Source organism: Rhinolophus sinicus, linkage group LG13 (assembly GCF_036562045.2).
Source record: "Rhinolophus sinicus isolate RSC01 linkage group LG13, ASM3656204v1, whole genome shotgun sequence".
Classification (NCBI taxonomy): Eukaryota; Metazoa; Chordata; class Mammalia; order Chiroptera; family Rhinolophidae; genus Rhinolophus; species Rhinolophus sinicus.
The window spans coordinates 16,855,160-16,879,776 of record NC_133762.1 but is presented as its reverse complement, the minus strand read 5'-3'; the positions used below and the strand labels follow the sequence as shown (position 1 = coordinate 16,879,776).

The 24,617-nt window shown below is 62.7% G+C and overlaps 5 protein-coding genes across 15 annotated transcripts; 4 read left to right on the top strand and 1 right to left on the bottom strand.

Moving 5' to 3' along the window:
- Positions 1-360: 360 nt before the first annotated feature.
- Positions 361-2,102, top strand: TNFRSF6B (TNF receptor superfamily member 6b). The gene is made up of 4 exons (XM_074317547.1): positions 361-598; positions 728-980; positions 1,083-1,286; positions 1,704-2,102. Exons 1-4 carry the CDS (start codon positions 467-469, stop codon positions 1,988-1,990), a joined length of 876 nt encoding a protein of 291 aa, XP_074173648.1. The 5' UTR covers positions 361-466; the 3' UTR covers positions 1,991-2,102.
- Positions 2,049-8,929, bottom strand: ARFRP1 (ARF related protein 1). 6 transcript variants are annotated; one of them, XM_074317545.1, is made up of 8 exons: positions 8,796-8,929; positions 8,028-8,126; positions 7,695-7,782; positions 7,438-7,520; positions 4,449-4,530; positions 4,177-4,247; positions 3,492-3,592; positions 2,049-3,424 (listed from the first exon to the last, which is right to left on the bottom strand). In XM_074317545.1, exons 2-8 carry the CDS (start codon positions 8,118-8,120, stop codon positions 3,337-3,339), a joined length of 606 nt encoding a protein of 201 aa, XP_074173646.1. In that variant the 5' UTR covers positions 8,121-8,126; positions 8,796-8,929; the 3' UTR covers positions 2,049-3,336. The 6 variants fall into 6 exon arrangements, with proteins under 6 accessions (XP_074173646.1, XP_074173647.1, XP_019608945.2 ...); XM_074317546.1 differs by having other exon boundaries at positions 8,028-8,121; positions 8,796-8,921; XM_019753386.2 differs by lacking the exon at positions 8,796-8,929 and adding an exon at positions 8,295-8,434 and having other exon boundaries at positions 8,028-8,121.
- ZGPAT (zinc finger CCCH-type and G-patch domain containing) lies at positions 8,377-17,258 on the top strand. 4 transcript variants are annotated; one of them, XM_074317542.1, is made up of 7 exons: positions 8,377-8,510; positions 9,500-10,133; positions 14,758-14,891; positions 15,080-15,244; positions 16,027-16,146; positions 16,236-16,644; positions 16,852-17,258. In XM_074317542.1, exons 2-7 carry the CDS (start codon positions 9,556-9,558, stop codon positions 16,988-16,990), a joined length of 1,545 nt encoding a protein of 514 aa, XP_074173643.1. In that variant the 5' UTR covers positions 8,377-8,510; positions 9,500-9,555; the 3' UTR covers positions 16,991-17,258. The 4 variants fall into 4 exon arrangements, with proteins under 4 accessions (XP_074173643.1, XP_074173642.1, XP_074173641.1 ...); XM_074317541.1 differs by lacking the exon at positions 8,377-8,510 and adding an exon at positions 8,909-9,043; XM_074317540.1 differs by lacking the exon at positions 8,377-8,510 and adding an exon at positions 8,958-9,096.
- Positions 17,259-17,334: 76 nt separating this feature from the next.
- Positions 17,335-20,175, top strand: LIME1 (Lck interacting transmembrane adaptor 1). 2 transcript variants are annotated; one of them, XM_019753380.2, is made up of 6 exons: positions 17,335-17,894; positions 18,647-18,765; positions 18,914-18,962; positions 19,033-19,126; positions 19,224-19,594; positions 19,691-20,175. In XM_019753380.2, the coding sequence occupies exons 1-6, from the start codon at positions 17,886-17,888 to the stop codon at positions 19,925-19,927; spliced, it is 879 nt and encodes a 292-aa protein (XP_019608939.1). In that variant the 5' UTR covers positions 17,335-17,885; the 3' UTR covers positions 19,928-20,175. The 2 variants fall into 2 exon arrangements, with proteins under 2 accessions (XP_019608939.1, XP_019608940.1); XM_019753381.2 differs by having other exon boundaries at positions 17,335-17,961.
- A 155-nt stretch (positions 20,176-20,330) lies between these two features.
- On the top strand, positions 20,331-24,500 carry SLC2A4RG (SLC2A4 regulator). Of its 2 annotated transcripts, XM_074317544.1 has the most exons (8): positions 20,331-21,103; positions 21,399-21,538; positions 22,451-22,560; positions 22,987-23,171; positions 23,249-23,349; positions 23,427-23,697; positions 23,782-23,873; positions 23,963-24,500. In XM_074317544.1, exons 1-8 carry the CDS (start codon positions 20,807-20,809, stop codon positions 24,072-24,074), a joined length of 1,308 nt encoding a protein of 435 aa, XP_074173645.1. In that variant the 5' UTR covers positions 20,331-20,806; the 3' UTR covers positions 24,075-24,500. The 2 variants fall into 2 exon arrangements, with proteins under 2 accessions (XP_074173645.1, XP_074173644.1); XM_074317543.1 differs by having other exon boundaries at positions 23,427-23,873.
- Positions 24,501-24,617: the final 117 nt, after the last annotated feature.

The following is a 24,617-nucleotide window of genomic DNA, read 5'->3' as shown; positions in this document are numbered from 1 at the left end:
ATGGATGGGGGCGTCTGTGCAGGGTCCCCCTCCCACTGTCCCAAGAGCACTTTGTTCAAACTTGGCTCAGCCTCAGTCCACAGCTGGACAGGGCGACACGGTGACACCAGAGCATAAAGGAGCCTGAAACACCCCCCACTTCCAGCCTGCTGACTGATCCGGTCACTGGGTCATGGGAAGGTGCTGGGAAGGGCTCACAGGACTGCCCCCACCCGCACCCCCGCACTGGGTCGTGGGGAGGGCTGGCGCCAGGCCGGCAGAGGGGGCTGTGACGTGGCCCACAACTGAATCAGAGCGTGGACCCTGGAGGTCGCCGGCCCCTCCCCCGGGGCGTGGCGGGGCTGGCCCATATAAGGAGGCCGAGGGCGGGAGCCGGAGCGCGAGGGCGGCTGCAGGTAGGGCGGGCGGGACCGTAGCACGTCTGGCGTCCCCGCTGAGTCCCGTTGCCCCTGCTTCAGGGAGGACCATGAGGGCGCTGCCCGCCTTTCTGCTGGCACTAGCTGTGCGCGGGGCGGCGGCGGGCGCGCCCACCTACCGGTGGCGGGACGCCGACACGGGGGAGTGGCTGGTGTGTGGCCAGTGCCCCCCGGGCACCTTCGTACAGCGGCCGTGCCGCCGGGACGGCCCCACGACGTGCGGCGCTTGTCCGCAGCGCCACTACACGCAATTCTGGAACTACCTGGAGCGCTGCCGCTACTGCAACGTCATCTGCGGGGAGCACGAGGAGGAGACGCGGCCGTGCCGCCGGGACGGCCCCACGACGTGCGGCGCTTGTCCGCAGCGCCACTACACGCAATTCTGGAACTACCTGGAGCGCTGCCGCTACTGCAACGTCATCTGCGGGGAGCACGAGGAGGAGACGCGGCCATGCGCCGCCACTCACAACCGCGCCTGCCGCTGCGTCCCGGGCTTCTTCGCGCATGCTGGCTTCTGCCTGGAGCACGCGCCCTGCCCGCCCGGCGCGGGTGTGGTGGCCCCCGGTGGGTGCGGGGCGCTTGATGAGCGGAGCCGGGCCGAGACCCCAGCCCCCAGCGAGGACACCCCAGCTCCCCTTGACCCTGTCTTCTCCATCTGTTCCACAGGCACCCCCAGCCAGAACACGCAGTGCCAGCCGTGTCCCCCGGGCACCTTCTCAGCCAACAGCTCCCGCTCGGAGCCGTGCCTGCCTCACCGCAACTGCACAGCCCTGGGCCTGGCCCTCAACGTGCCAGGCTCCCCCTTTCGCGACGCCCTGTGTACCAGCTGCTCGGGCTTCCCGCTCAGCACGCCAGAGCCGGGGGGACCAGGTGAGGCAGGTGGGGCCGGCGGGATCAGCTTGTGCCTGGGTCCAGGCCTGGAGCGATGAGGCATTTAGCAGCACCTGGGAAAGGCTTCCGGAAGCTTCGTGGGGCCCTGGAGCCGCACGGGGAGCTTGGACCACCGGGGAGGCACCAGCGAGTACACTGCGCTGGGGGCTTCCGCGCTGGCAGGGGATGCTATCTCCCCCACACCCCGACGGACGTTGGGAAGCTGAGACCCAGAGAGTTTAAATAGCTTGCAGTGAAGTGGCAGATCCTGTGTCGCATCTCGCCCCTGGGGAACAGCGCAATCCCTGTATGTCACTCCCCAGCTGTGGGCACAGGGAGTTCCACGGCCTGGGGGGGGGGGTGGACTATGTCTGCGCAGGACCGGCGGAACCCCCACCTCGCTCTGACCCCCTGCAGGACCCGAGGAGTGTGAGCGTGCCCTCGTGGACTTCGTGGCTTTCCAGGACATTGCCTTAAGGAGGCTCCAGCGGCTGCAGCAGGCCCTGGCGGGCCCAGGGGCTCGGAGTCCCACGTCGCTGAGGGAAGGCCGTGCGGCTTTGCAACAGAAGCTGTGGCAGCAGCTCACGGAGCTCCGCAAGGCGCGGCCTGGGGCGTTGGCAGTGGAGCTGCTGCACGCGCTGCACGCGGCCAAGTTGCCTGGGCTGGAGCGCACTGTCCGGGCGCACTTCCTCCAGGACCCCTGACCGCCTCCCCTATTTATTCAGTGAGCCGTCCCCCAGCCGCACCAAAAGAGGCTACTGATCCAGCTCCCATCACACTGTTTATTTTTTATAAAGCTATTTTGTAAAACTCGTGTACAGTTGAATGAGGTGTCTGCTCAGAAGCCGGTGGAGAAACCTGGTGGGTCAACACCTGGGTGGCACCGGTGCTTCCCTAGTCCTCAGGTTACCTCGCACCCTGGGACAGACACTCGATGGGGGGAGGGTCGTGCGAGGGGCCAGTGGGTGGCAGGTCTGCCCCTTCCAGCTGTGGGGCACAGCAGGGGACCCGGAAGCTCACTGTGAGCCCCCAGTTGAGCTCTCGGTGATCAGGACAGTGTAGAGGGTGGCTCAGGGCTGGCCTGGGAGCAGCACAGGGGGCAGTGCCAGGGCTTCGGGTGGGATCACCCCAAGGCCAGGGCTCCGCTGTGGAACAGGACCCGAGACTGGCCCCTCCCCCCTCGAGTTCCACCCACGCCCCACTGGCAGGGGACTTCCCAGGAGGGACCAGCCAAACACCTCCCTGGGGCCAGTGTACATTCTGGGAAACAGGGCTCTTTCCTCTGGGGCAGACTGTTCCAGCGCAAGAGGGGCGTGGAATGGGACGTCCAGCCCTGGCTGCCCTCCCCTCCACTCCCCTCCCCACAGGCCCAGGAGCCCCTGCCTCAACCTGAGGGGCCCAGAGGGAGGGATGGGACCTCACAGCCCAGGACTCATGAGTCACTCCACCTGCATCTGGGTTCCCCACCCACCCCCCACCCCCCACCGGACTCATCCCTTTTCCCAGCAGCTCCTCTCAGGCCCCCACTGAAGCGAGCGGGCCAGTCTGGAGGAACCTGACTCTAGGACATGAAACCACCAGGTCTGTGGCTGTGGCCAGGCCATTCCCACAGAAGCAGGAAGGCAGTGCGAGGGAGCCCCTTGTGCTGTGGTCACTGTACTGTCGGGTGGCCACAACCCAGCCTCAGGTGCCTGGAGGAACAACAGACAGGAGCCACACTGCCCATCCACTTTGCACACACTTAGCCCTGCTGGCCTTGGGGGATGTGGGCCAGATCTCCCTCAAGGTGACGCCAGCTCCCAGCCCACTCCAGGATCACCGGGCCCCAACGCCGAGGGAAAAGCCCACTTTCTTGCAGGTCCCCTCAAGCCTCTCCCCGGGCGCATCGGGCATGTCAATGCCGAGCCGCCCCCAGGCCCGCTGCCCCCAACATTCTGCAGAAGCTTCTGGGTGCAGAGAAAAGTTTGTGTTCAGAAAAAGGCGAAGCCAACCCCACCCCAGGATGGTGGCTGGAACCGGCAGGAACCCTGCTGCTGGGCACTGGCTGCGCCTACGTGATGTCCCTGTGCCGTGGCGGCCGGCGCACATTCCGCACGACGCACTTCACCATCCACTCAATGCCCTCGCGCACGCCGTTGCTGTGGAGACAAGCGGCATGAGGGGGGGCCGCCCAGGAGCCCGGCCGCAGGGGAGGCCCTCACTCACCCCGTGAGGGCCGAGCAGGCCTGGGTCAGGCAGTCCCGCCGACCGATCTTGGAGATGCAGTCGCTGAACGCCGTCTTGATGTCGGGGATAGAGAGGCACGGCTGCGGGAGACGAGAGGGGCTGGAGGCTGCCGGGCCGGGGGCCAGGGGGTGGCAAGCAGTACTGGCCCTGCGGCCTCTCTGCCCAGGACTCCTGCCAGCGACTGGCCTCAGAGGGTGGACGACCAGAGCGATCTAAGATGCACCTGGGCCCTCAGGTTGCCTGGCAGCCAGGACACGGGTTCCAAACGGGCCACCGCCCTGCACAGAGTCCCCTCCACGGGGACAGTCACTGAGCAGTGGCTGGTCAGCTGAGACTGGCCCTGGGGGTGTGGCGGACAGTCCCAGGAGCATGTGCCCTCCCCCAGACTGCCCCCCCCCTGGTTCTGGGGGCCAGGGATGGCAGCTGACAGGGCAGGGGTGCCTTGGTCTTTTCTCCAGAGCTTTCCTCTGGGTGTCGGCACTCTAGGCTCTGCCACACGCAGCTGAGTGTAACAGGGAAGGACAGGGCGCTGCCCCCCCCCCAGTGGAGGGAAGGGGAGGCCTCAGGAGAGCTGTGTACCCCCACTCATGTGGCTTAGGGTATCCGAGGGGGTGGGCCCTCCCCTGGAACGGGCCCCCGGACCCCGGGCAATGGGCAGGCTCACCTCGACGTCCTGCTTGTTGGCCAACACCAGGATGGGGACGCCGTCCAGAGCCTCACTTGCGACCATCTTCTCTGGTATGGGGGAGAAGCAGCAGTGAGCACCCTTCATCCACCCAACTGCCCGGCCCATCGCAACCCAGGGGCCCCACATTCCTGCAACCTCTCCACAGGAGTGCACACTATCCCTTGTGGCCAGGGCCCTCCTGACCTAGCATGGGCCCAACTCCAGACACATGGCCTGAGTATCCCCCAGCCCCACCGGGCTGTGCTCACCGAAAGCTTGCTTGGACTCTGACAGTCTCTCCTCATCCGTGGAGTCGATGACATAGATGACACCATGGCACTCCGCATAGTACTGGGGAGGGGCAAGAAGGGGGCTGCACCCTGGGCATTCAGCCACCCTTCTGGAGGGCTTTCTGGGGGTGGAGAACTAGGGCGGAATGGAGCTGCATCCCCAGACCTATCAGGGCTTGCTGGCCTTGGATGGGCAGCCACCTCCCCTGCCCACTTCCTGGGCGCTGCACCCAACCTACTTCAGCATTTGCTCCTGCAAACCTCCCACAGACTGCCGGCCTGGTGGAGGCTCAAGGGGAAAGGTGAGGCTTGGGGACTGAAGAGTCCAGACCACACCAGTCCCCATGCAGACTGGGAAATGGGGACTGCATGCCAGGGGAGCCTCAAGCCACTGCTGAGCCTCATGCCCACAACGGCCACCAAGGCGCTTAGGCCAGTGCCACATTCCAAGCAGCTGTCCCGACAAGGACAGAAGCAGATCGCCGGGCTCAGAGATCTGTGGTCTTACTTGGGGCCAGCAGCAGCATCACAGGAGCCCCCACAGGCCTGGCCTGCAGGAGCCTGGCGTCTGCAGGAAGGGCCAGAGGCACTGCAGGGGCTCTCGAGGGGCAGCCATGCAGCTGGCGAGCCCACTGTCTGCCCCACCAGAGCACTGCCAACGTCCGCACTCACGTGGGGCAGACAGCAGAATCTCTGCCACTTTGCCCTGGCTCTCCTGCCCATCACAGCCAGAGGTCCTGCTAGCTGGGCAGGGTGAGCCAGCGGTCACCAAGCTGGAGGACGCTCTGGCACATTCTTGGGTGTGACCCCACCAGTCTAAGGCAAGCCTCTGTGTCTGCACTTGCTACAGAGAAGGCGGCCCTGGGTTTCACAGGCCACAAGTCCCACACACAGGGATCCTCTGGAGGGCTGCAGCTCCTCCATGGGGACTCCAGGCGGCAGGCTGGCTGTCTGGCTACACCTGACAGCTGCTAGGCCCTGCAATGTAGGAGGTCTGTGCAGAAAGGGCCAGTGTGGGGTCTGCAGCCTGGTGGAAATCACCACAGCCCCTCGGGTGGCAGACTTCACTCCCCGTGTGACTGGGCCCTTGTGACGGCCCCCGTCACAGGTGCAGCACATCTGGGATGAGCATGTGTAGGACCGGGGACAAAGCAGGCTACCCTGGCCCCATGGTACCAACCATGCCCCAGACCCCAACGGCCCATCAGCCATGGCCACATGGGGGATCCTACAAAACCAGTGGGAAGAGGGAAGAGCCTAAGCTTGGCTTCTGGATGGGCACATGCCGGATGTCTCTTGGGTGTGGCCTAAAGGGACAGGGTCCGAAGTCCTCGTGTGGCAGACGGCCAGGTGCTCACCCTCGTGGGAAGACATGGCCCGAGTGTGAGAACTGGGGAGGGACCAGGAGTCCCATTTCTCATCCTTCCTGGTGACACACAAGGGACTCTGCCACCATCCCCACAGCTCTGGGCTGTAGTCATCACCGGGGCACAGCAGGAGACCCGCCGAGTTATAATCGTGCCTGCCTCCTGGGTACGTTGGCAGAGACCCCACCCTGGTGGAGAGAACTGACCTCATCGGTAGCAGGGCTGGGGGGCACCTCAGGAAGCCAGGGGTCCACCAGACAATGAGGGCTCAGGCCACCACACAGTGGTCGCTAAAGGGGAACCACAGTTCGCCTCTTTCCTCCTCCTCTTCCAGTTTCCCCTCAGGAGGCTCTGGGTCTTGGAGGAGCCATTCCCCATAGCAGAGGCACGAAGCCAGCGGGACATGTTGGGCTGTGGCCCACACAGGAACTGGTCATCCACTGGGCCTTGCAGCCTGGTGGTGGGCAGTGTGCCAAGTAGACAGCCCTTTGTTGGCTCCTATAGGACCCACAAAGAGCCACATTACCAGGTCAAAGCTGCCCAGGGCTGTCCACCATGGTGACCCGCCAGGTGGTATGGAGTCCTGGCCAGCTCGGCCCGACGGGGAGCAATTCTCTTCCAGGGGTCCCCAATGGGCCAGCCACCCGAGCTGACCTCTCCCCCTGCCCACTCCCTTCCAGAAGCTGACAAGCACCCTGCACCCCTCCCTCCGTCTCAGCGTCAGCTCTTGAGACCCTGCCCTGTGACAGAATGTCAGGTTGTGTCTCACTCCCCATGTGGGTCTGGGGTTCAGACAAGAAGACCCTGGCATGGTCTGGTGTCAGTACAACTGAAATGGCCGAACCTTGTGGCCACAGGACGGAAGCTGCCCTTGTGGCTGGAAGTCAGAGCAGGAGGGGACACTTTGGAGGGGACCCGGGAGGGTGACTGGGTACCTGCTGCTTGGGATCAGTCTAGAATTCAGGACCTTGACACTCAGTTCTAAGTACACAGGCAGTAAGTGTTGGGGAGGGCACGTCTGCGCCCCCAGCGTTGGGCTGCACCGAAGCCACCAGCCAGTCCATGGGGAAGAGCCCCTAAGCGCAGGAGCTGGGTCTGTCCTGCTCACTGCTGGACCCCAGTGCCTGGCACAGGCTGAGCTGGGGACCGACTACTGCTTTAGTGTGGGGAGAATCTCAGAAATGGCCAAACTCTATGTGAAAAGAGAAGGCAGCTGCTGTGGGCCTCTGAGGACATCCTCCCCTGGTGCGGAAGGGGACACCATGGAGGACCAGTCCCAGGCCAGAGCGGAGAGGAGATAGTGGGGAGCCTCAGGCCTGGTAGTGAAGCTGGCACCAGGCTGTGCCTTCCCCACGTCTGTTCTCGGCCATCTGTCTCGTCCTGTGTTCACTGGCAACAAAATCTCTAAGCCCAAAGGAACTGAGTGTGTCGTCACTCTCAGGGGAGTGACTCAGGCAGCAGGACAGGATTGAGGGGGAAGCCTCAGGGAAACAAGGCCTGACGGAAGCTGCTGACCAGAAGGGAAGGTGGTCTGAGGACTTCTCAGAAAAGGCACAAAGACCACAGGTGCCGTTGGAGATGCTATGTGGCATCTGTCTCACCTTGTCCCACAGAGACTGCAGCTCTTCCTGCCCTCCTAAGTCCCAGAACATGAGGCGAGCCTTCCCCACGTCCACAGTGCCAACTGGGGAGAGAGGAACAGGGGTGAGGCTGTGGCCCAGCTCTCCCGGGTGCTTCTTGACCACCGGCCAGAGGGAGCACAGGCTGCACCCAGGGCTCGGGCCGCCTGCAGGCCTGTGGGCATCACAGCGTCCTCGGGGGTCTGCCCCCAAACCACAGCCCTCAGGGGCCCTCTTACTGTTTAGACCCACGGTGGTGGTGATTTTGGAGAGACTCATGCCCCGGTAGTCCTTGTTAAACCGGGTTTTTGACTGCTCCAAGAAGGTCTGAGGAGAGAGCGAGACAGGCAGCAGATAAGGGCTGGTGTGGCTTTACAAGTCAGCTTCCCAAATGCCCCTTCCGGGGCCTATTTTTTAAAAACAGAACAGAACGTTTTGCTTTTAAAGCTCTTGGTGGTGACTGTCCCATGGCCCACGGGTTTGGATTCTGTCCGGGCAATGAACAGGCAGCTAAAGGGATAAAACCAAAGGACCAAAGCCCCCGGGCTGGGGTCGCAGGAGCAAGCGCCTACCGTCTTCCCAGCATTGTCCAGACCCAGGATCAGGATGCAGTACTCATCCTTCTGGAACACGTACTTGTACAGCCCCGACAGCAGCGTGTACATCCTGCCCTGGGCGCCGCGAGAGGGCAGTCAGGGCGCCGTCTCACCGCCCGCCCGCCCGCCCCGCGCCGCGTACGTCCCGCCCACTCGCCCCATAACTCCTCCCACCCGGCCAGCGGCGGCCTCCTCGCGCCCCCTCCCGGCCCCTCCGAGGCGTCCCGCACCCCGGGTGCCGACCAGGCCTCGGCTCGCTCCGGCTTCAGGCCCGCAGCCGGGGCTTGCCGCGCTCAGCACCGATTCCCAGGCCGCCCCTCCAGGCTTCGCGCCCGCTCGGCCCTCCGCCCGGACACAACAGGGACACGCTGGCTCCCGCGCAGCCTGGGCCCCCGAGTCTTCGCCCCACTGCGGTCACGCCCCTCGGGGCGGCGCGCCGCCCGGCACAGCAGGCGCCCGGTAAACACGCAGCAGGACCCTGTGCCAGCGTTAACGGGGACGCTCCGTGTCTGCAGGCGGGTGTGCGCGCCGTGGCCGGTCGCTGCGGCCTCGGAGCAGCCCGGCAGGAGGCCGGTGGCGTGGACAGACGGCGGCGGGAGGCCTCGGAGCCCGACACCCCGCCCTGACAGCGGGTTTCGGGGCTCGCAACCCGGCCGCCGGAAGCTGCTCCTGACCGGCCGCCCGCCCTCGGGCCCGGGGCCCTGCTCCGCCCGCCCGGGAGGCCCCGACCCAGCGCCGGCCTACCTGTGCCCGCCGGGGCCGCGGAGCTACCGCGCGCCTGACCCCGCTGACCCCGCGCGGCGCCCGATGGGACCCGGCCGGCCGCCAGAAGAGGGGCGGAGCCGTCCCGGCGGCCCCCGCGGCAGGCACTTCCGGCGGCGGCGCTCGGAAGGAAGTGCTCGGGGGCTGCGACGGCGGAAGCCCGGCGCTGGGCCGCTCTAGCCGAGGAGGCCGGGGCGCACTCTATGGCGCGGCCGGACTGCGCGGAAGAGGTGCCCGGCCTGGGACGAGGGGCGCGGTCTGGGCGACCGGGCCCGGGCCCGAGGTGACGGGGCCAGCGGAGGCCGGCGGCCCGGGAGGCTGGGGGCGGGGAGGCGGCGTCCTGAGAGGATCCCGGGGTTGGGGGGGGCGCGGGGAGACCCCCAGCGCGGGGCCGAGACGCGGAGACTCCGATGAAACCTAACGCGACAGCCCAAAGCGGCTGGAAAGGGAGCTGAGGCCGTGGGGCCGGCGGCCAAGGCCCGGTTCTGATTTCTCCACTCGGAGCTGGTAACTTCTTCCAGCTTGTTTTCTCGCCCCAAGACGGCGAGAGAAGGCACACGGTGCCGCAGGCTGTCGTGAGGCCCCCTGAGTGCAGCTGTCGGCACAGGGCCGCCCGGCGCCCTCAGCGATGGCCTGGGAATCCGGGCGGCCGGTCCCGGGCTCATCGGTTTCCCTCTTCCTTGCAGCGCTGCTGTCGCACCGCCCCTCTGAGCCCCGGGGAAGTCAGCGCTCTCCCGACAGGATGGACGAGGAGAGCCTGCAGACCGCCCTGCAGACCTACGACGCGCAGCTGCAGCAGGTGGAGCTGGCCCTGGGCGCCGGCCTGGATCCCTCCGCGCTGGCGGACCTGCGCCAGCTCCAGGGCGACCTGAAGGAGCTGATCGAGCTCACGGAGGCCAGCCTGGTGTCCGTCAGGAAGAGCAAGCTGCTGGCCGCACTGGACGGAGAGCACCCAGCCCAGGACGGTGCTGAGCACCTGGCTTTCCAGAAGGCCATTGCTGAGGGGGCAGGAGCCCCCAGGGCAGAAGTGGACGCTGTTCCTGAAACGGAGGCGGGGCCAGAGCCCAGCGAGCCTGGGCAGGAGGAGGAGGGAGGGGAGGAGGAGGAGGAGGAGGAAGAGCTGAGTGGCAGGAAGGTGAATGCCCCCTACTACAGCCCGTGGGGCACCCTGGAGTATCACAATGCCATGATCGTGGGCACAGAAGAGGCCAGCGACGGCTCCGCGGGCGTCCGCGTCCTCTACCTGTACCCCACCCACAAGGCCTTGAAGACCTGCCCGTTCTACCTGGAGGGGAAGTGCCGCTTCAAGGAGCACTGCAGGTAAAGCCCTTCGCTCCTGGGGCCCATGGCCGGCCCTTGGTGCTCCTCTGGCCAGCACAGCGCTGACGGGGACAGAGCTCAGGCCCGTGGGTCCTTACAGCAGTGTCCTCCTGGATGGGTTTGTGAAACAGACGATGGAATGCGCTAGTATGTGCGCAGAACTCAGAGTAGTTTCTAAATGTAGTAAGGACGCAGACTGCTAGTTTTTATCTTGTCGTTATAAAATAAAACCGGGTACAGGAAGTAAACGTACAGTATGGGGAATTATTGTAACACCCTCGTAATCACCACTCAGATCAAAACTACGAGTTTGCTGAGCGCCCTTGGAGTCCCTCCTTACATCACAGCCCAACACAGCCTTCTTCCTCCTCCAGAAATGACCGTTGTCCTGCCCTTTAGGGTGGTCACCTCCTCGAGTTTTTGCGGCTTACCACTGTGGTGTGGCCACGCTGGTTCATGCCTGCTGTGTCTCAGTGTGGCTGCACACACCCTCTCCCTGCCTTTCCTGGCCTCACAGTTGCACTGTTGATGGACCTTTGGGCCATCAGTGAACAACCCAGTGCCGTGGAGCACGCTCTTGTGTACCCCCAGGCTGGGGGCGGGGTCCAGGGTCTCGATCACACTCACGGCAAGCCTGGAGGTGCTGCTCGTTCACCAGGAGGCACCTGATGACCACTGGGCCACTTTGCCTTTTGTCATCGTGGCAGCCATTGACACTCCATGCCACATCCATTGACTCCGGGGGGATTGTAAAATAGAGACCTTTCCATTCTATGAGTTCGTTTTGTTTATTACTGGCATGTTATAAAGAGGTGCTTCCCCTCGCCTATGATTTGTCTACCCAGTGATACAGTTCATGCAGAAAAGGCAGGGTTTTTCTGTTTCGTTTACTTAGTTTCCAAGATAATGAATTGGTTCTCTTTCATCCTGAGAAGATGAGGAGTCAGCTTTCTAAAAATATTTAATATCCTTATGGACCCATGGATTTAAGTATGTTTGATAAATTTCAATCCATTGTGATTCTGATCCTTACTGAGGCTCACATTTTCCCACCCTTGGCAAGTGGGAACCTCTTCGGGGGCGTTCCTCCATCCTCTGTCTCACTGAGGCCCCTGGTCAGTGAAGAGTCACTAACTTCTCTTTTGCTGCTTTCCAGATTTTCTCTTTGTCTTTGGGTTCCATTAGTTTGATCATAGTGTGTTCTGGTGTGGATCTTCGTGAGTTTATACTACTCGGATGCATGTCTTTCATCACATTTGGGACCTTTTCAGCCATTATTCTTTAATTCTGCAAACATTTTTCTGTGCCTTTCTCTCCTCCTTTTGGCATTCCATTATTCATGTTTTGGTATACTGTGTTTTTTGCCTTTTAGTATGCTTTGTAATTTTTTTCTTGATAGTCAGACATGATGTACTGGCTAGAAGGAACCACTGTAAACAGGCCTGCAGTGATGTGGTGAGTAATGAGGGGAAGCGTCCTGTAGGCCTGTGGTTGTAGGTCAGACAGTGAAGTTCGGGACTCCTCCTAGAAAAAGTGCTACACACCTCATTGCTGAATATCACTATGGTCACCTTCAAAGGACTCCCCTTGGGAAGCTGTGCACTGACACCAGCACCTAGTCCACCCTTCAAAGCAATTTGGGACTCTTTTTCTGGAATGGCCATCAGAGCCGTCGTCATATTACCCTTGATGTCCTGAATGTCATCAAAATGTCTTCCTTTCAATATTTCCTTTATCTTTGGGTAAAGAAAGAAGTCATTGGGGGCCGGATCAGGTGAGTAGGGAGGCTGTTCCAATACAGTTATTTGTTTACTGGCTAAAACCTCCCCCACAGACAGTGCCGTGTGAGCTGGTGCATTGTCGTGATGTAAGAGCCGTGAATTGTTGGCGAAAAGTTCAGGTCGTCTAACTTTTTCATGCAGCCTTTTCAGCACTTGCAAGTAGTAAACTTGGTGAACTGTTTGTCCAGTTGGTACAAATTCATAATGAATAATCCCTCTGGTATCAACAAAGGTTAGCAACATCGTTGCAGCAAGTTCGCGAACTTAATTGTCATACTTTGTGGATCTCTGTTTTAGTAAAACTAAGCCTCAGGACTATGGACTGCATGTGTGCGTCTCAGACACACGCGTGTGCACATGTGCATGCACGACGCAGGATGGCGAGAAGAGGCTGGAGCTGGCGTTTCCCTAACCCCCAGTTCTGTCCGGCTCTGCTAGGGCCCCAGCAGGCCAGGCTGTGGGGAGCTGGCTTCCCGAGGGCCAGCCTTGCCGAGAACAGTGCCCTGGTGTGTTTCACAACGGCTCCTTTTTCTCTCCTTCTGCCCAAGCGCAGGGAATTTTTCTCCAGTATTTACTGTGAGAACCTGGTGGAGGTCCCAGAGTAAAACACAAAAGTGTGGAGCCGGCTGAGGACAGGCCCCAGAGGCTTTGGCTCTCAGGCTCGTCCAGCAGTCGGCAGTCAGCGCCCTGTCCCGGGCTGTGTCCTGGGGCGGCGGCTGCTGGCGGGTGGTGATTCTCTGCGTCTGCTTGTGGGACTCTCCACACTTGGGGCAGCACTTGGCTTTGGGACCTCACTTCTCTAATGGCTCTAAGAAGAGTTGTCGCCTTCACCGTGTGTTCTATTTTCTCCTTTTTGTTTTTGTGAGGACAGAGAGGTGACTTCCAGGCTTCTTCCATGCCAGACCAGAAACCAGAAGTGTCCCATGTAGTGAATTCATTTCAGTTATTGACTTTTCAGCTCTGGAATTTCCATTTGATTCCTTTTATATAAATTCCATTTTTATGATTCCCTATTTTTTTTTTTTTTTTTTTAAGATTTTATTGGGTAAGGGGAACAGGACTTTTTGGGGAATAGTGTGTACTTCTAGGACTTTTTCCAAGTCAAGTTGTCCTTTCAATCTTAGTTGTGGAGGGTGCAGCTCAGCTCCAGGTCAAATTGGCAACCTTGTGGTTGAGAGGACGCGCTCCAACCAACTGAGCCATCCGGGAGCTCAGCGGCAGCTCAGCTCAAGGTGCTGTGTTCAATCTTAGTTGCAGGGGGTGGAGCCCACCATCCCTTGCGGGACTCAAGGAATTGAACTGGCAACCTTGTGGTTGAGAGCCCACTGGCCCATGTGGGAATCGAACCGGCAGCCTTTGCAGTTAGGATCATGGAGCTCTAACCGCCTGAGCCACCGGGCCGGCCCATCTGCTCAGATTTTTAATTTTCTTTTTTAGCTTGGCTTCTTAGGAGTTCCTCTGTGTCTGTGTAACTTAGTGGTCAGCCAGTGATTTAGGCAGAGACTGTGCTCTAATACTTCTTTCCCAAAAGGTGTCCGCCCTCAGCCAGTTGATCTGTGTGAATTAGGGGCTCATTCCCACCTCACCAGCCCCAGTCTGTCTTTGCTTTCACTTTGTCCTGGCGTGTCCTGGAGTTCTTGATACATGTACCAAGTTTCCCAGGGAGCCAGGGGCTTGTGGACAGTGGGTCCCTTCGGTGCCCTTTCATTTTCATGGTCTGCCTGTTAACATGCCTGGTAGGCCCAGTGCCTGCTCCAGAGCTATCCATCTTCTCTGTGGTGTCGACCAGTTTCACCACTTTTAGCTGCCAGGCTTTGGTTTCCAGCCTCTGCAGCTGCTTTTGCCAGTGAGGCTCATGTTGGGTGACTTGGGCGAGTGGGGAGCAGTCCCCCCACTTCTGTCCCAAAGCTGGGCAGTTTTTCAGGCATCATCTCTTCTCAGTATGTGTTTGCTTCAGTTTCCAGAGCTCTGAAGCTGTGAGCTTGACAGTTTTGCCTTGTATTTCTCTGGAGAGCATTCAATGACCTCTGTATACTTGACCATGGCTGGAACTCAGGATCTTCTCTGTAGTTCTGGGTGCTTGTTTTCAGGTTCAAGTTTTTACTTACTCTGGTATGTGTTTCTGTGAATGTTGTGAGGTGGGTGATTGAGTTGGGTTTTTTTTTTAATATGAAAAAAACAATTTTACGTTTTCCCTTCTGAAATGCGTAGTGCACCTTTTCCTGACTCATTTGTCACACTTCCTGTCCTGTGTGAAGTTTTGTATGCGTGAGGCTCTTCATGCCATGGGCCAGCGTGCCCATTCTCTGAGTTTTGAATTCATTTTATGGGTTTGCCATTAACTGCTTCTCGTGATTGGAAATTTTGGTCATTTCCCAGTCTTTAGTATTGGGCTAACAGCCTCGTGGCTGAACCTTTGCACACTTTCATTATTATTATTTTAGAGTTGTTGTTTTGAAGTGCTGGGTTTAAGGAGTATACCAAATTTTAAGGTTTCTAATATCACTACAGATTTCTGCAGAAAGGTTTAATTGGTGGTTTCTGTGGGTGCGCATACGTGCATGCGTGTGCGTGTGTGCATACGTGTGTGCAAGTGAGTGTGGGTGTGCGTGTGCATACATGCATGCGTGTGTGCGGGGGTGTGTGCATACGTGTGTGCATGAGGGCAGGTGTGTGTGTGCATATGTGTGTGCATGTGTGCATGCGGGTGTGCGTGTGTGCACGTGTGTGTCCCTGTCTCCCTCCCGGCAGGGCAATGCCCAGGCAGGTAGGCTTGGCTCTCCTGGGTTCTCTTGCCCCTGCTGGGCCGTGTCTGATCCCCTCTCCTGGGGCCCTCTCTGCAGGTTCTCCCACGGGCAGGTGGTCTCCATGGACGAGCTGCGTCCCTTCCAGGACCCGGACCTAAGCTCTCTGCAGGCTGGCTCGGCGTGTCTGGCCAAGCAGCAGGATGGTCTCTGGTACCCAGCACGAATCACTGGTGAGGCTGCCCTGGGCCTCGCTGGCAGGGCCCTCCCTGGGGAGCCCTCTGCTTCTTCACACATTATTCCCCGATGACCACTCCTTGACTGCCCCCGGTCTCGGCCCCACCTTGCTCCCAACTCCCAGTGTGGCTCCTACCAGCTGTTCAGGCCACTGACTTGGCCTGTCTTTGTCCCCTGCCTCCAGATGTGGACAGTGGCTACTACACAGTGAAGTTTGAGTCACTGCTGCTGAAGGAGGCTGTGCTAGAAGGGGACAGCGTCCTGCCCCCACTGCGTGCAGAGCCCGCAGGGTCCTCTGACTCAGACAGCGGCGACGAGGGCGACGAGGGCGACGCCAGCTATGCCAAAGGTGTGGCGATACCTTGGGGTCCCAGAAGCTAGAGAGGGGGCGAGGGGCCGGCTTGGCAGTGGGCCCACTGGGAGGCTCCCGGCAGGCAGGGACCTTGACCAACTAAGCAGACAGTCGGAGAGGCTGATGGCAGAGAAGCAAGCTGTACCTGGTACATGACGCTTGGTGGGGCCCCACGGGAGGTGGGGAGACCTACAGATGCAAGGGTGCATGGGCAGCCATTACATTTCCATGTGGTGCACATTTGAGGGGAGGCCATGGGGGGAGGGACGCAGATGCAGGAGATGCCGAGGGAGTTGGGCTCACGTGGGGTGGGGCCCTGCAGTGCATGAAGGAGCTGCCCCTTCAGTGCCTAGCTGGCAGAAGAGGTGCTGTGTTGGGTCAGCCAGGGACAGAGCGTTCCAGGAAAGGGGACTGGCTGGCACTGTACAGCCCTCCGGCGGGGTTAGTTAGGATGGTGCGGGGAGGCGGCAGTCCTGTGGGATGGTCCATGTCCGAGGTGATGGAGGGAGGCACTGAGCTGAGCATGTGACACTGACCGTGGGAAGGGGGTTGGTGGGGGGGCCCTGTGGGGAAAGGCCGGTACTCCTGTGGCCTGGGCCGACTGTGTCAGACTCTGCCATCAGCTCTGCCTACTGTCACACGACACCACGGGCAGAGGCCGAGGAGCAGGGGATCATGGCCCTGTCCCAGAGCTGTGAGCTTTGGGCTAATGTTGTTGGCCAGAGCCCAGGGTACTCTGAGTCCAGCTGGGCCCAGCCACTGCTCTCTATTTCTTGCAGTGGTGGAAGCCAGCGCCACCGACCACGGGCCCTGCAGCTCCACCTTCGCTGGCTGGGAGGTGCACACCCGGGGTATAGGCTCCAGGCTCCTGGCCAAGATGGGCTACGAGTTTGGCAAGGGTGAGTCTGTGCCGCAGCAGGGAGAGGGTGGGGCTGCCACAGCACCGCCAGGGCAAAGCAGCAGTGGTGCCAGCCCCATGTGTCCCCAGGTCTGGGCCGGCACGGAGAGGGCCGGGTGGAACCCATCCACGCTGTTGTGCTCCCTCGAGGGAAGTCGCTGGACCAGTGCATGGAGACCCTGCAGAAGGGGGCCAAGGGCGGCAAGGCTCGCCCCAACAGGCCCCCGAAGTGCCGGGGGCGAGGTGGCAGGCTCCAGGGCCGCCCGCCCCCTCGGGGCGTGTTCGACTTTCTGAACGAGAAGCTGCGAGGCCAGGCCCCTGGGGCGCTGGAGGCAGGGTCAGCCCTCCCAGGGAGGGGGAGCGGCAAGGAGATGTACCACGCCAGCAAGAACGCCAAGCGTGCCCTGAGCCTGCGGCTCTTCCAGACGGAGGAGAAGATCGAGCAGGCCCAGCGGGACATCCGCAGCATCCAGGAGGCCCTCGCCCGCAACACCGGCCGGTACGGGGATGGCACTCTGCAGAGGGCAGGGCCCAGGGTGACCGTGCCTCCAGCCCTGTTCTGGGTGCCCAGCCCACAGTTCATCTGCAAGAGCTTGCCCCAACCAAGGGCGCTGGGCTGCCTCTGAGGAGGCTCTGGGTGTTGGCGGGAGGACGGGCCGTGGCCACAGCAGCCTGGGGCTTTGTGTGACTGAAGGCCTCTCTCTAGGTACAGCGTGACAGTGGCCCAGCTGCAGGAGAAGCTGGCAGGAGCCCAGCGGCAGCTGGGGCAGCTCCGGGCCCAGGAGGCGGGCCTGCAGCGGGCACAGGGCAAAGCAGACACCCACAGGAAGATGACAGAGTTCTAAGCCCTGCACACGTGGATGGCTCGGCTGGCTCCCAGCTGCCCTCAGGAAGACCAGCCGTTGCCCAGCAACAAGATGCCGCCAGGAGACGGCCAGCCACTCCCAGGCTAGACTGCAGGCAGCCTTCTGGCCATCCTGGGGCTGTGAACACTGCCAAATGGAGACGGGCTGCAGGGTCACGTTCTCACGTCACCTGCCCACTGAGCCTACCCGCCAGTGTCTTAGGGAGTCTTGCTGGGAAGGACATTAAAGTGACCGTGCTGTGGTGTCAGTGGAGGCCCAGCTGACTGTCTTTGGGGAGAAGGGGCTGTGGGGCGGGGCAGGGAGGGGCGGGTGAGGCCGCGGCCAGGGGCCCAGAGCCCAGGAGCACTCATTTTCCCTGCTGTCCCAGATGGGGCTCTGAGATGGAGCCTAGGATCAGAACCTAGGGTCCCCCCATGATGCCTGACAGCCACAAACGGGGTGCTTGGTGGGAGGTGACTGGCCCATATCACGCCCTCACAGAGCTGTGAATGGGCAGGAAGACCTGGGGGGTGGGTCTGGGAGCCCAGGTTCACCCCCAGCCACACCCATGAGCCTCAGGGGCATGAGACCACCCCTTCCTGTGCCATGTCTGTCTCCTCGCCTGCGCATGCCCACTTGGTTGGGTGATGACGGGAGGTCGGTTCTCAGCACACACCCACTGACTAATGTCTAGACCCCAGGCGGGGGCAGCAGCAGGTGGGTGAGGTTGCCGGGCTGCGGCAGGAGCAGCTGCACCCGCGTTGAGATGCAGTCAGACCCACAGGCAGGAAGTGAGGTGGGGAGCTCTGCCGAGAGCTGCAGAAAGGCACCACTCCTTGGGGTGCCGAGCCGCCCGGCTTGCCCCAGATAGGGCTGACGAGGTACCACTGTGCCCATGGCCTTGGTAAGTGCCTGCTCTGGCCTCCAGCCTGGCCAGGTCTCCAGGCCCCTTGGTGCCCTCCTGGGGGCAGGTAAGTGCTGGGTTCTGGGAGACTAGGGCCTACCAGGTCAGGGCATTGGGACCTGGGCTGTGATCAGGTGAGCAGCCTGGGCCCTCTGGTGTGGGAAGCCCACTCCCTGGGTCTGGGCAGACTGGACTAAAGGGCTGTGCCAATTGTGGGTGGACCCCCGTCCCCTACAGCCCTGCTAAGAGGCCTGACTCCAGCCCTTCGGGACTCCCGGCTCTAGTAAATGGCCAGGGGGCATCACCTGACACACGTCTGGGAAAGGAATGGCTACAGGTGAGGCTGGCCTGACGCTCCAAGGCTCATGGATGTGGCCAAAGAGGCCTCCCCAGCTCTCAGGTTTGGGCCGCAGTGACCACAGGGAGGCTTTGGCCACGTCACAGCTGCCCCCCCTCCTCACTGGCCACACTCTGTGGCCATCTGGGTCATCCTCGATGACTTGGGTGCTTCCTCCTGGGAACCAGGAAGAGCACACCTCAAACCTGCCCAGGAGCCCCCAGCCAGAGGCGGGAAGGTGGGTGCTGAGGCTGTCCTCTCGGCCTCAGCAGGAGGGAGGGGCTGCTGCGCTTGGGGTTTCCTGTGCTGAGTCACAGCGCCCAACAGTGTGAGGCTCAGTCGTGAGGCTGCCCGGGGGGGGGGGGGGGTGCCCAGCCTCTCAGTCAGCCCCTAGCACCCTGTCTTCTGCCCCCAGGCTGGTGCAGGACTTCACAGGATGGGGCCACAGATGTCCTCGGCCCCACCCACCCTCTGGGTCCTAGGGTGCCTGGTCCTGGTCCTTTGGCTCTGGGTGCTATGCACAGCCTGCCACAGGTATGTCCATCCTTTGGGTTCCACGTGGAGCCTGGCTCAGCTCTGTGGCCAGAGGGGGCAGGGCTCCAGGCAGGCCCTCCTTGGACCAGAGGCTGAAGCCCCCGCCCCCATCTCTGCCTTCCTGGCCTCACCACCCTCTTGCCCCCAGGAAGCAGGCACGGAGGCAGCAGTCAGAGCTGCAGGGCAGCGTGATGCAGGTGAGTGTCAGGCTGTCCCCTGGGCCAGGGCGCGGTCAGCAGGGGACCAACCAGCCTTCCTTGCCCCCAGTCACTGCCACTGCTGAGGCAACCGCACCTCTGCTCCCTCAGCAAGTCGGACACCAGATTGCATGAGCTATGCCGGAGCCCTCCAGGCTGCAGGGGTGAGCTGAGCTGGGAGTGGTCAGGCTGTGGGTGGGGTTTGCCACACCGTGCCCCCTTAACCCACCCAACTGACCTCTGCCGTGACTCTACCCCCAGCCCCGCGGCCTGTCAGCATGGATCTCTTGCACCTGCAATGTCTGGAGGGGTCCAGAGGCACCACCAGGCCCCAGGTAGCCTTCTCAAAGCGGGAACTGCCCCGGCCCGGGCCTGCTACCTCTGCCATCCAGCCCTCCATCAGCCATGAGGCCACCTATTCCAACGTGGGGCTGGCTGCGATCCCCAGGGCCAGCCTGGCAGCCAGCCCTGTTGTGTGGGCAGGAGCACGGCTGACCAGAAGCTGTGCCAGACCTGGGCCTGAGGCCAGGTCCGTGGTGGCTGAGTATGCTTGCATCCAGAAGTTCAAGGGAGCAGGTCTGGGGCCCCAAGACCTGGAGCAGGGGAGCGCCGAGGGGACCCCAGCCATTCAGGTAAAGCAGAGGGTGTGAGGTGGGGTGGAAGGAGCTGGGCATGTCCTCATCAGAGTGGACGGTGCTGACCTCTCCCTGGGTTGGCTCTCTCTGCAGGTGGACATCCTGTACTCCAGGGTCAACAAGCCGAAAAGGAGAGACCCAGAACCTGCCACAGACCAGCAGGACCCCAGGGACGGGGGAGTGAGTCTGACTCCGGGGAGCAACTTGGCCTGTGAGGCCCCCCCACTCAGGGGCCTGAGTGTGGACAAGGGCCTCCTGGAAAACGTGTATGAGAGCATCCAGGAAATGCGGGCCCCTGAGCGCCAGGAACCCCCCAGATGTAGCTATTAGCATGAGTAGACATGAAGGCCTCCTGCTTCCTCCCCACCCCGCAGCCTAGGGAGGCGACTCCATTCCCTCCCTGCCCTGAACATCAAGTACAGATGTTCCTGCAGTGTGGGGCCCGGCCCCCCACCACACACACTCAGCTGGCAGCACAAATTCCCAGATCCCAGGGCTGCCCGTCCTGAGGGCCCTAGCTGCCTGGCCTCTCCCAGCCGCTTCTTAAATAAATCCCCAGCTCAGGGAAGATGGACACATCGCGCCTCACAGCCATCTCTTCTTGCAAGCCTGAGGGGTGGGGTTGTCTGGAAGGAGTAAAGACACCCTCTTACCTCGGGCGCAAGCGCTCTCCCTCCTTGGGTGCCTGGGCCCTGTCACCTGAGGCCACAGGCCCTCGGTCAGACTCAAAGACCGCAGGGAGTGGGGCAGGCCTAGGCGTGGTGGTCCCCAGGCACAATCAGTTCTATAGGCAGTGCCGCCGGCGGCAGGGTGGCCGCCTTAGGGTGGGACTTGGACCCTGAACGCCAAAGGAGGGCTCCACCATCCAGCCCCTGGGTTACATAAGGGGGGGTAGTCGTGCGTTAAAGAATAACCTGCTCCCAGGAAGCCCGCCAAGGAGACGCGGCCCCTTCCCCGGATCTGGCAGCTCCGCACGAGAGCAACACCGCGAGGAAGCCGGCCCTCCCCGGCGGCGGTGGCGGCGCGTGCCGGCCAGGACTTCGAAAAGGCCAGGGGCGTCCCGGAGGGCGGGTGCCACGATCTGGGCCCCCACCCGCGGCCCGCACGGGAGCAGCCGGCCAGGGGCGGGGCCTCGGAGCGCAGACCAATGGGAGCGCGGCTGGCCCGGGCCACGGTCCACCTCAGAATATTGATACAGCGCGCAGACCAATGGGCCCGCGCCGGGGGCGGGGCCGCGCGGAAGGGGCGGGGCAGGTCACAGCTTTGGGGCAGCGCGGCGCGGCCGGCTGTCGATCCAGGGCGGGGGTCGGCGGCCCCGCCAGCCCGGCCCGGCCCGGGGCTGCGTCCCGAGTGTCCGCCCTCGCCGCTGCAGCCTCGGCTCCCGACCCGCGGGCCATGCAGGCCGAGCGCCCCCCGGCGCCCGGGCCGGGCTGCGGGCGCCCCCCGCCCCGGGCTGCCGGCCGGGACCCCGCGGCCGCGCTCGTGTCGGTGCCCGCGCCGCCGCAGGTACCGGGCGCCGGGGGCGGGCCCCCAGAGTGCGCTCGCTGCAAAGATGGCGTCGGGACTGCACAAACTTTGGGCCCCCGGGGGTGGGACGGCGGCCGGTGCGTGTCCGTGGGTCCGCGGGGCTGAGCCGGACCGCTGGGGGCACTTGCTGCCGGGGGCGCTTCCCGCCGCGCCCGCTCGGCCGGGGAGCCAGGGAGGGGCGCGCCGGCCGCAGTTTATGGGGGTTCCCAGCGGATCTGGGGTGGGGACTGGGGGCCCTGGTCCGCTGCTTCCGCTGAGCACACCCGGTTTGCAGGGCTCTGCCGTTAGCGGCGGCTTTGCGGGCTTGGAGTTCGCGACCCCGCAGGAACCAGAGCCGCGGGACCCGGGGACGTGGGCGGGGGCGGCGGCGAGAGCCCAGACACCATCGACGCACAGCCAGGTGCCAGCGCACAGGTGAGCCGGCACGCCTGGCCGAGGTGGGCGTGCGCACACGTGCTCTCTTGTGTGCAGGGGTGGTGGATGGGACGCAGGCACGTCTTCTTGACACCCCCCACGGTGATGGGGGTGGGGGGGGCTTGTCTCAGCGCAGGTCAGGGTCCCGAACTGGTTCTGGCCACACCCCCAGCTCTCCAGCCCTGGAAGAGTTGAGTAGAAACGATAAGTGTATTAGTATCTCTGTTCCCCTCAATCCCTGGGGCCATAGGCCAGAGCTGGGAGGGGGCCGCTGTCAGTCTGTGTGTGCATTTGAGGCTGTGGGCCGGCGTGGGGTCCACTGCCCAGGAGTCCCCAGGCTTTTGACGCCATCTCTCCAGCCCTGCAGTGAAACCCTCTTGGGTGCCCAACAGCCTGGACTGGCTGCACAGGCAGGAGTGGGCTCTGGCCGGCCGGCTGGGGCCTGGAGACCCACTTCTGCTTGGAGGCGTTTCCCCTGGCTGCTGTTCACTGCTAGCTGCTCCTGCCCCCCCCCCCCCTCCGCGCCTGGCCCTAGGCCCACAGCTGCTGTCTCACAGCCCTGGTTAATGTGTGATTAGGAGAGGGTTGGGCTTCTCCTGCCCTGGCCCCACCAGTGGGGCCTCAGACCCCCGTCCAGCACCAGGGTCGGGAGACACCGGGAACAAAGCCATGGATGCAGATAACTCAGGCTTCAGGGAGACCCCGGCCCAGGCCAAGCTCCTGGGGGTTCCTGGAGGTCTGGGGCCCTGCAACCCGAGCTGGGGGTGGAGCTGGGCCTCCTGCCCAGCGCCTGCAGCAGGGAACCTGCTGTGCACACACGTGCCCAGGCCTGCACGTGTATGCCTAGCCAGGGGAGGGGTCTGGAGTACTTACTGGGCCCCACCCGCCACCCCCACCCCCTTTCTCCTCCAGAGCCCCCCTAGGAAAAGCCTGGCTGGATGAGGTCATGGCAGCCGCGGCCCTCACAAGCCTGTCCACCAGCCCCCTCCTGCTTGGGGCTCCAGCTGCAGCTTTCAGCACAGGTGAGACTTAGAGACAGGGTATGGCGCAGGGGTGGAGGCAGGGCCCAGGGCTGCTGTTCCTCCAGAACCTGGGGCCGGGGAACAGCATCACATTGTAAACACGACATCAGGACCCCCCTCCCTGAGGCCAAAGCCCCAGTGCCCCAGGCCACAAGCCTCCATGACCTGTCCATATACACCTGGCTGGCCAGTTATTGCCCCACACAGGCCTTCCCCATTTATCCTTCCTTTGTTAGGGAGGTTAGTACCCAAGCTGCTGTGGCCAGCTCCTCCTGGCTACTGCCTCCTCCAAGAGGGTTTTGCCAACCAAACTCACCTGTGAACAGGTAAGCAGATGAGGCTGAGTTCAAGGGACTGATGGCTGCAGCTTCTGCACAGCAGCCTGACCCAGGGATGTCCTGACACTGGCCTGGCATGTCCCCGCAGAGCCTGGCTTACAGCCCTGGCAGGAGAGCCTGGTGAGGCCACGAGGCAGTTACGGCAGCAGCCCCAGTGGGGACTGGGGCTGGGACCTGGCCAGTGAGCAGAGCTCCCCAGCCACCCCGTCGCCCCCACTGCCCCCTGAGGCAGCCCACTTCCTGTTTGGGGAGCCTGCCCCTAGGAAAAGGAAGGTGAGCCCTGGGGGCAGCACTGGGTTTGGGCACACGCGGGTGGGCAGCTGAACCTGACCCTGGCCCTTGTCACCCAGAGTTCGGTGCAGGTCCTGTTCCAGTGTCTGTGGAAGCGCTGTGGGAAGGTGCTGAGCTCGGCGTCCACGATGCAGAGACACATCCGCCTGGTGCACCTGGGGTGCGGTGGCCGGCAGGTGGGGGTGGGGCAGGCCAGTGGGCCACCGCTTCAGCTCCCACCTGCTGTGTTCCCGTCAGGCGGCAGGCGGAGCCAGAGCAGAGCGATGGTGATGGTGAAGAGGACTTCTACTACACGGAGCTGGACATTGGGCTGGATGCGCTGACCAGCAGGCTTTCCAGCCTGACACCGATGTCCACCGCAGCCTCCATGCTGCCCGCATGCCCCCACGTAGAGCTGCCGGAGCCCCGGGCCCTGCCTGGCTTGCTGCACCCACTGGCCCTATCCCCACCCCCTGGGCTGAGCTCTGTGGCAACCGCCCAGGTGTGCCACAGTGACCACGCCTACCAGGTGGGTGAGGTCACGGGCAGCCACTGGGGCCGGGTCTCGGGGCGCTCTGGAGGGGAGCAAGACCACCGCGTTATCGCCTCTCAGGGCTGCCTGGCACCCACCCAGCTGGAGCCACAGCCCACCACAGGCGGGGCCTGCGTGCCCGCCCTGCCCTCCAAGCTTGGTGCCAGCCTGAGGTGCGTGTGTGTGTTTTGAGGGGCCCGGGCAGGCGCCAGGCGGGGGAGGTCCCGGCCCAACAGCAATCCCTGCCCCTGTGCTCCCCCAGGAAGCCCCGAGGTGACGCCAAGAAGTGCCGGAAGGTGTATGGCACGGAGCGCCGGGACCTGTGGTGCGCGGCCTGCCGCTGGAAAAAGGCCTGCAGGCGCTTTCTGGACTGAGCCACCTCGCCCCGCATCCTCCCTCGGGAGTTAGAGGACACCAAGCTCCACCCCCAGCCCCCGCCTGGGGTCTCCTAGCTGCAGGGTCTACTTTTTAATGGGGTCCCCCAGAGGTGGAGGACAGGCCCGCCACTCAAAGTGCCTCTGAAGAAACCAGCCTTTTGCACTAAAGCCCCAGGGTCCCCCCGGGTAACTGCCCTCCCTGCCTGTCCATGGACTTGTTAAGGGTGCAGCGGATAGACCCGGGATCGAGGTCACATGGGAGCCAGTCCTGGGTGCACTTTCAGGGGTTTCGGGGAGGAGCCTCCCAGCCCGCAGGTGACCTGATGGTTCAAGGGCCCAGGGCTGACATTGGTACCATGTTTGCAAAGCTCAGGTATCTTGCCAGGCGAGGAGAAAAATTAAAGGTTTGGGATTTTTCCAGAAGTTGTCTCTGCCTCCTGGGGGGAAGGACGTGGAACTGCGACTCTGCCACATGCAGGGGTGGTGGGCTGGGCAGGCCTGGAAGGCCGGCAACAGGCTGCAGAGTGCTGGGGGTCACTC